The sequence below is a fragment of the Brachypodium distachyon genome, chromosome 2 (genome assembly GCF_000005505.3).
Source record: "Brachypodium distachyon strain Bd21 chromosome 2, Brachypodium_distachyon_v3.0, whole genome shotgun sequence".
Taxonomy (NCBI): Eukaryota; Viridiplantae; Streptophyta; class Magnoliopsida; order Poales; family Poaceae; genus Brachypodium; species Brachypodium distachyon.
Genome location: NC_016132.3, coordinates 33,771,463 through 33,780,265, shown reverse-complemented (window position 1 = coordinate 33,780,265; position 8,803 = coordinate 33,771,463). Strand labels below are relative to the sequence as shown.

Below are 8,803 nucleotides of genomic sequence, written 5' to 3'. Positions count from 1 at the left end.
CTTTTATGCTGGGCAGGCGTACGTAAATAAGTGAGATAGGACTAAAATTGATAATTGCATCCCGGGAGAGCACCAGTGGCGGACATAGTACCTAGTTACTTGTTAAGCCATGAGTTTGCGGACATAGTTACTTGCTGCTGATAGCCAAGTGGCGACCTTCCTGTGATAGCACAACACCCACTCCACGGTTGGACGCAACTGCCTCTACCAAAAATTGCTTGCTAAAATCAGGCAATGCCAAAACTGGAGCTGATACTGAAGCTGCCTCCAGTGTTCAGAAAACTTCTTTAATCAGAGGGCTCACAAATTTTGCAATAGTACCTAGTCAAACCCATTGAACTGCGCAATTCCTTCAAGTATGATGGCATCGTCCAATCTGTCACGTCAATAATTTTGGAATCTTGCGTGGAGACCCCTCGGTTACTGATGACATGCCCTAAGTATGCAATGGAGTTGTATAGGAATGAGCATTTGGAGACTTTAGATATATGCATATGCCTGAGAAAAGTATGTGCTTGACACAGTAGCCGGAGAATTTTGCATGACCAACAAACAGTCTAGATTAATGCATAAGTGGACGGCGGGAGATTTCCTCAAGAATCCATCCAAGTGGACAAAATATAATTTGACAATGTATGCAATTCTTTAGAGTGAGAAATGCAGTTAAAATGCGCTTATGTGTGGTGTGATCCAGAAAGAGAAAGAACCTTTTGTGTGTGCGGTGGCCCGAACACTGAGGCATGCAAACCAATCTGGCACCCAAACACACTTCGGCCGTAAATCTCTCGTGTTCTCATGATCTTCCAATATAAAGCAACCATTAACTTCCCAATTCCCCATCGTAATCAACTCGACCGTTCTAACTTCTACAATCCTTCCCAAAGCTCTCCGGAGGTTAATTAATCAGCGATGGCGCAGAGCAGGATCTCCGTGGTCGCATTGTGCCTTGTCGTCGCCCTGGTGGTGGCGGCGGCAGCGGTGCCGGCGGCCAGCGCCTTCGGCTGCTACGACGACTGCTTCGAGCGATGCTCCAACGGCAAGGAAGACCCCGCCTGCACCAAGATGTGCACCGAGGCCTGCGGCGCAGGCGCGGCGGCACAGGATGCCGCCGCCCCTGGTGCCAAGGCGTGAGCGCTCGTCTCCGGATTCATCACACCGGCGGCGCGCCCCCTGGCTGCTGAACATGCATGGCCGGATATCTGTCTTTCGCTAGCTAGTTGTGGTGGTGTTCTATCGATTTTATTCTCATGCATGCATGCATGCATGCATGCTTAATTTTCCATTTGTTCATTCACTTAACTGGTACTAACTGTTAATGACCAATGGTTAATCTATATAACCTATAAAGTTGATTCAAAGTTGATCCCCACTAACTGCAATCAATGTTTGCAAGCTTGACATGCAAAGTGTTTACATTATCATCCACATCATGCATATCATGGGTATTCAAAAGCTCCACATCATGTGTTGTTGTACACTAGAAATTTATTTTGGTGGTCCATTCTTATTTAATATTTTGATACCTAACACTTTTCATTTTCACGTTGCATATAAATATTTCACCAAACACTCCCTCAAAAAAAAAATATTTCATCAAACACACATTTTCATGATATGTATGTCAATTTTTCTAAGATCTGCAAATATTCAGGTTGACGAAACTTCACTTTTCGGTTTCTTTGAAATTATTAGTGTTCATGCACATCAAAATTACACATATTGTTTTGTTGCATAGGTGTTATGAATGATAAAACCGTTTTGTCCTACAATATTCAAATTTATTTTATATTAAATCATATTATTATCATTTGTTTTTAAAATTATATTCAGATGTGCATATAGAATTTTTCGCGGCAACGCGTGGAGCATACCTAGTTTTTCATTGGTCTTATGCCCTAGCTATCGTGGTGGTGCTTCTAGTTTTTGTCCTCGTAACAACGTCGTCTCTTTCACACGCGCCGTCAACCGTGCCAATCGACCTCCGCCGACATGCTCACCGGCCTTCTCCTTTGGCACGATGTCGTACGCGCAAGCGTAGTGCTTCCACCTCCGCGTTTCGGGGCCGAGGCTCGACCGTTGTCACTCACACATTTATGCTATCGAGGACCGGTGAGCTTTGGATTTCCCAAAATCAATGATCAAGCGTGTGATTGTTCCACTGGCATAAGAAAAGCAGATCATTTTGCCGTCAATTGACAGAATTGACAAGCCTAGACGCATCATGCTCTTTCTTTTTTAACCAATGAGCTTCTCCCATGGATTTCCATTAAGGAAACCGCCAACAACCGTCATATAGTCTTGTAATCAGGATCTTTCTAGTTCGCTGCTTGATTTTTGTTGCTACCCTTTGTGATACGTGAAGTGTAATGTCTTTACTTTAACTTGGTATAAAAATGGATGTGTGCGACGCTCAATACGGGTAATAATAGACTTTCAGATCACTGGTCTGGTTTTCTGAGGAACGGGCCCTCGACCCCGCGTCGCCCTCCTCTCCCCCGCGTTACTGCTGCCGGAGGGAGTGACGGCAAAGCCCGCGCACACCCGAGGAAGGCGGCGGTGGGGTGGTTTCTCCCCCTCACGGCTCTCCCTCCCAGTTCCCATGGTGTGGGGGCCTCTTCGACGGCGGGTGCTGTAGACAGGCGGCGCGGGGCTGCGAGGCTCCGGAGAGGCGTCGGTGTGCTGCAGGCAGGCGACACGAGGAGGTGCCGCGCCGGCGGGGTGGCAGCTTGGTGGCCGACAGGGCCAGATCCGCCGGTGGTGGCGCCGGATCCGGTGCTGCGCATGGCCTCGGTGGCCGTTGCGGTGGCCCAGCGATGTGGTGGCCCGGCTTGGGCGAGCAGGGGTGGATGGTTTCGGGCTGCAGCGGGTGCAGTGGCCTGCGGTGCTTTGTCGGTCCGGAGCGTGGGGCGGTTGCGGCGCCCTGGCCAGTGATGGTTTGGGTCATGTGGCGGTGACGGGCCTACGTTGGTGCGCACGGTGTTCGATGAACTCTGGTCAGTCCTTTCGGTTGTCCGGTTCGCCGCAAAGCTGCTGCTCCTGTCCGCCTGGGGATGCGGGTGAAAACCTAAAAGATTGGTATGGTTGACTAGAGGGGAGGGTGCATAGGCGACTAACAAATTTTAACTTTTTCTTTTTCTTTTCTTAAAAGATACAAACACTTAATCCTAAGATTCAATAGATTCTCTAAAGTGAATGCAAACTTTGTATGAAATGCAATAGCCGAAACAACAAGATAAATAATATAACTTGCAAGAATGTAAAAGAGTGAAAATGATACCACACGAGAGACGAAGATTTCTCCGGAGTTCCGCCTTTTGGGGTAGGTGTACGTCTCCGTTTGGAGGATTGCTCTATCACAAAGGTAGAGGCGACACAAAGACTCACTCAATTCGCCTCTCACAACACCATAAAGGCGAGGTGAGCTCCACCAGTGGCTTCCTTGAGGGCGAAGACCGGACCCTTAAAAACTTGACCGGGACACCACTCCACAATCCAATCCTCGAGCTCGTCAACACCAAGGAGGAGCACGAGGCGACCACTTCTGTCTAAGGTTCCCAACAAGCCAAGAGAAACGAAATTCACAAAGCAAACAAGGGGAATCAACTTTTTGACTTGGAGAAACCCTAAATCTAGCTCTTCTCCTCCAATCCTCAAAGAATCAACAAGGGGCTCTATGGAGAAAGATCCAGTAGATTTTGGCTTATGGTGTTCTTGAGACAGTGTGGGGTGTTCTTGGCTTGAAGCTCGGGCCGAGGACTCATTGGGAACGAATGGGTATATAAATGGAGTCCCCAAAATCTAGCCGTTATGCAGGGGTCTATCTCAGGCCGGAACTTCCGGGAAACAGCCGGAAGTTCCGCAAATTCCGAGGGGCTAACCGAGAGCACCCGAAGTTCGGCCAGAAGTTCAATCGGAACTTCCGGTGCTTGGGAACCTGGAATCATTGGAACTGCAATTTGAAGTTTGGCTTCTTCTCTCTCATTTTCGATAGGCTTTTTAGTGGGTGCAAATATGTGTTTGTGTACGTGAAATTGATTCACCCTTTACCTTCCCTTGTGGATTCCTTCTTAATAGTACGGATGTCCTACGACTCAAATCAAACCAAAAAAGCCGCTAACACCGTTACGTTTCTTTCCATCTTGAGGGTCAACTCATTGTTCCGTGCCAAGTTCTTTATAAAATCTGAAATGCTTATCCCATGATTAGATATCACAACATGTTGTCATCAGCACCAAAACCACTTAGGAGAGAAATGCCCTTTGAAAACCCTGCACCATCTCTATTGCCGGTGACGACGGCATTCTCGGACGTCGCTCCCTTCTTGAAGGCGTCGCCGTGCAGACCTACTACATCCCACCATTTGCGAACAAGGTGCCTCCAAGCGAAATCTCACATTTTCGGACCGGTCAACGGCGGCGTCTTTGGACTTCGTGTCCTCCTTGGAGGCATTGTCTTTGGAGCACTCGTCTGGCGGTGGAGTTTGCTTGTTGCGATTGGATTGGCTAGGGTCTTGGTCAGGGATGGCGACTACGTGCTGCGCGAACTTGCCGATGCACTAGCTTCTTCTGTCGGGGCAGCCTCTTCCTTGCTCCAGTCGTCATAGAAGCACAGTTCTGCCTACCTTCTTCTGGCGTAAGGATCTGCTCCATGTTCGGCGTCGCTGGAGCGGGACGGGTTTCGTCTTTGCGGTAGCGGCTTGTTTATTCGGTTTCGTCCCGTGTACGCTCGCAGTCAAGGTTTTTGGTACGGCTTTAAGCCTGGATTGCATGTTTTTGGCACGGCGGCACGGCCAGATCGGAGCGACATCCAGGGTTGTTGATGCTGTCGGCCCATTTCCAACCATAAAATTTTGAATTTCAGAAATCTGTTTTATATTTCTGGCTTCTGTTTTGCAACCGGGGCCATGTTTTTATGAATTGCCTTATCACTGTAAATTCTTGTATGAGTAACATCAACAGGATGACTTGTACAATAAAATAATATCAACAGCTTGATACGAACATCACAGTTTGCAGACCACCGCAAGCAACCACATCAGACAAACCAAGTACTACGAAATATCCCACATATATTCAAGAAGGTTCCTGTGATGAACAATTCAGAGTCTTAGAGAATTCCCAGATGAGCGTCACGAGGTGCCCACTCCAAGCGGTAAACACATCTCAAAAAGTTTGTTGCAGATCCAAAAGGACAATGTAACATCTGGAGTTTCAGCATCCAAAACTTAAGCCGCTGTTCACCGCAAAGGCTGCTGGTTGTAATGGTTCTTATCTTTCTTCTTTGCTGCCGCAAGCTTTGCTCTCCTGGCTGCAGCTTCAGATGCAGCGATCTTTGCTGCTGCGTCCATCTCTTTGCTAGACTTCTTTTTCTTCATTGAGGCTACCTTCTTTATGCGCTCCTTGACATCCACTGAAGCTGCATCTTCATCAGGTTCTGCACCAGCAGCATCGTCAGCCATGTCGTTCTGATCATGTGTTTCTTTTGCCTCCTTTGAGGACCTGTCTTTCTTAGCTTTCTTCTTCTTGGATGTCTTACTCTCTGAAGGAACAGTTGCATCTTCCTTTTCCTCCCCATCAGCAGCTTCACATGCACCTTTCTTGTCTGCAAAATATGCACAACACGTAAGCACGAGGCTTAAACTTTAAAAGTCACGCCTCACACAAAGAAGTCACAATATGTAAGCACAAGGCTCCGAAGATAGAGTTTTATTCAAATTTCACAGAATATTTCTTCTAAAGAAATTCTTGGAGAAACCCTTTTTTTTTTTACAACTTACCGTTTGCTTCATGTTGAGTAGCTTTATCTGAAATTCCCAACTCAGCCAACACAGCATCAAGCTCTTCCAACTCCTTTTTCTTTAACTCCTTTTTAGAGAGCTGTCTTTCAGTATCTTTAGCCGGTGCGATTGGAGCTACAGCTTTCTTCGCTGCTTGTGCAGAAGGGACATCATCTGCTGCTTCATATTCCTCCTCAGCAGCAGCATCAACCTCATCATCAAGGCTATCATCTTCACTCTCAATTTCCTGCAGTGTGTGATAGGCATCTGGTGAGTTAACACTTCACAGCACAGAATATAATTGGGGGTACTTAGAATGAAATGACAGTCTAAAGCTAACACCGTAAAATATGAACAAATGGTAAATAGAAGAAACAAGTTACATGGAAGTACTTTCTCTCTTTTGAGGATGGCACATCGCACATCGCACATGGATCACAGTAACATGCCCTCAGTTTCAGGTTGCGACAAAGGTATAGAAATATGGCCTACATCAGTGTCTTCTTGAAATGCCTTGAGCATCTAAAGTCAACATAACATATTACAGGAGAATAAACAGCGCAGTCATGTAGAACTCAACAGAAAGAAGACTGAAATATAAATGCAGAATGCTATTCACAGCAGAACTCAATACTGAGCACAAGCAGAAATTTGTACCAAGCACCAGGATGGGTACTGCGCTGTAATGAGCTACGCCAGACAATGTCCCAGGTTGGACCAAAAATCAGCAGGAAATACTAAGGGAAAGATTCATGCCATGGGCTGTGTCTTCCGCCCTGTGTTATTACTTATAGTTCCTTACTTATACAACAATATTCGCCTACAGGTTTTTTTTAACTCTTATTTCTTTAGTTTGATGGCAAGCAGTACGCTGACTAGAATTCTGGGGCATCTAAAATGAGAAACAGAAGACCAAATCTGGAAAGAGAAAATAGAAGAAAAAAGGGAACTAGAATGTCAAAATAAATATGTCAGAGGGTTTAAGGAACTACATTTTAGGCATAGATAAAAAAGACAGATGATAGTAATGCCAGCACCCAAATCTGTCTGTAACTTCAACCTGATTGTCCAAGGACTCTGACATCAGTACTCTTCTATATGGACCACTAGTAAGTTGTACTCGATTATCTAAACATGGTCATGACTCAGGATTCTCCCACTTGATTGTTTGCTTTATTGTTTTTCCTAATTCTATACATGTGCACAATAGCTTGCGTCACCACTGTATGGCTTATAACTGAATGAATTTCACATAAAGGAATGAAACCAGTTTAGCATATTATCTGTGCCACCAATAAATCAGTTTCTTAGAGCTATAGCAGATCAGGCATGAAAAGACAATGAAATGAAGTTCCTGAATTGACTGCCACGTAAGCTGCAATTTCGAGCCTTATAAATATGCTGTGTAGAATGATTTCAAGGCATTCCCGTAACGGATAAAATTGTCACGCAACAATCAATTTGGCAACATGCTGTGTAGAATGATTTTTCAAGACATTCCCGTAACGGATAAAATTGGCATGCAACAATCAATTTGGCTCAGCGTTTCCCCGTTCACGTGCAAACTATGAATGCACTACGTGAAGCCGCAAAGCATGATTCCTGAAACACTACAATAAATTTGACTCCTGCAGGGTAATTCATGTCCTAAAGCCACTTGCCACACATGACACGACATCGTGTTATGCATACAGAGATTAAAAAAAATGGGTTTGGCACAGTGAAGTGCCACTGGATTATTATTCGGTACTCTCTTATTATTCAGAGACAATGCATATACGAACAGACATATAAAGGGGGACGCAGGTGGGTTGTGGAGAAGCGAGATGGACCTGCTCAAGGGCAGAGTGCTCCTGGTCGTCCTCATGGACGGCGGCCGCGTTGTCCTCCTGGGTTCCCCAGACGGCGCTCGGCGGCGCGGTGGTGGCAAAGTAGTCGTCATCATCGTCGTCCTCGACGTCGGCCCATGACTTGGCGGTGAGCGGCGCGGGCGCCCAGAACACCTCCGGCTTTGCCGCCGGCGCCTCCTTCTTCTTCGCCTCCGCCGCCGGCTTCTTCTTCTTCTTGAGCGTCTCGAGCGCCGCGAACACGTTGCCGCTGCCGATCCTCACCTCCTCGGCGCCCGTCCCCCTCCTGCTCCCTCCACCGGCCATCGATCCCTCCCTCACCCACAACAAAAACCCGAAGAAACAAAAGGAAACCCGATCTCGCCGCAGCGCAATCTGGCGTTCTCGGAATTCCCCGATCTGCGGCAAGAACGCGAGACAGCTAGAGGCGGACGCGTGCGTGCCGGGGTTGCTTGCTCCGGATCGGAGAGGACCGGGCGCGAGAAACCAAACAGACAAATCGGCCGGTCAAGGTCGGATTGGATTTTGCGGGATTTGGTCCCGTCTCGTCTGTGGAGAAGAAGAAGAGGGCGGCGGCCTTGCGTGCTACTCTGCGCTTCTCTACCGCGACGGCAAATAGAGCACAACTTGTTATCTGCAGCTGAACGGGAACCTGGCTGGATCTTGCAGTTGGAGGACACGTGTCGTGGACATTTGGGGCACGGATTCTATCCACATCAGTGAACATCTGCGGTGGAGCTCTGAACCGTCGAGGATACATCGGACGGTGCAGGAATTTCTCGTCGGTCACGAGGCAATCATCAGCATGATCAGTTTACTACAGATCCAGCCAAATAATAACTCCGACTCAAATTTGTCTAAAACATGCATATATCTATTATTAAAATTGTGAATATTTTTCAAAAAAATTATGAATATTTCGGCACTTAATATGAAACGGATTAAATAAAAATAGATGAATCTACCTAATAATAATTTGTTGCTGCCATCAGTACCTCTTTTCTCAACGATTCTGTAGAAAAGAAACAACACTATGCACCATGATAGTAATCTGGTAAAATTCATTTTTTTTTATTCATGTGATGCAAAGATACTATCGTGGGCCGAGCAATTCTCGACAAGAGGAAGTAGACCACGAGCGGCCTCCTACGGACAAGCCCATTTGTGTGAAGATCAATAT

General features: G+C 46.6%; 2 protein-coding genes across 2 annotated transcripts; one reads left to right on the top strand and one right to left on the bottom strand.

Moving 5' to 3' along the window:
* Positions 1-857: 857 nt before the first annotated feature.
* On the top strand, positions 858-1,430 carry LOC112270859. The gene has a single exon (XM_024459296.1). It carries the CDS (start codon positions 910-912, stop codon positions 1,129-1,131), a length of 222 nt encoding a protein of 73 aa, XP_024315064.1. The 5' UTR covers positions 858-909; the 3' UTR covers positions 1,132-1,430.
* A 3,516-nt stretch (positions 1,431-4,946) lies between these two features.
* Positions 4,947-8,246, bottom strand: LOC100840308 (aspartic and glutamic acid-rich protein). Its single transcript, XM_003568761.4, has 3 exons — positions 7,609-8,246; positions 5,777-6,023; positions 4,947-5,601 (listed from the first exon to the last, which is right to left on the bottom strand). Exons 1-3 carry the CDS (start codon positions 7,927-7,929, stop codon positions 5,237-5,239), a joined length of 933 nt encoding a protein of 310 aa, XP_003568809.1. The 5' UTR covers positions 7,930-8,246; the 3' UTR covers positions 4,947-5,236.
* Positions 8,247-8,803: the final 557 nt, after the last annotated feature.

Excerpts from the sequence above, each read along its gene's own strand:
- LOC112270859 (XM_024459296.1), top strand. The coding sequence starts at position 910 with ATGGCGCAGAGCAGGATCTCCGTGGTCGCATTGTGCCTTGTCGTCGCC.
- LOC100840308 (XM_003568761.4), bottom strand. The coding sequence starts at position 7,929 with ATGGCCGGTGGAGGGAGCAGGAGGGGGACGGGCGCCGAGGAGGTGAGG. Across the intron at positions 6,024-7,608 it reads AGCACTCTGCCCTTGAGCAG|GAAATTGAGAGTGAAGATGA; the intron begins GTCCATCTCGCT and ends CACACACTGCAG. Across the intron at positions 5,602-5,776 it reads TACTCAACATGAAGCAAACG|ACAAGAAAGGTGCATGTGAA; the intron begins GTAAGTTGTAAA and ends CATATTTTGCAG.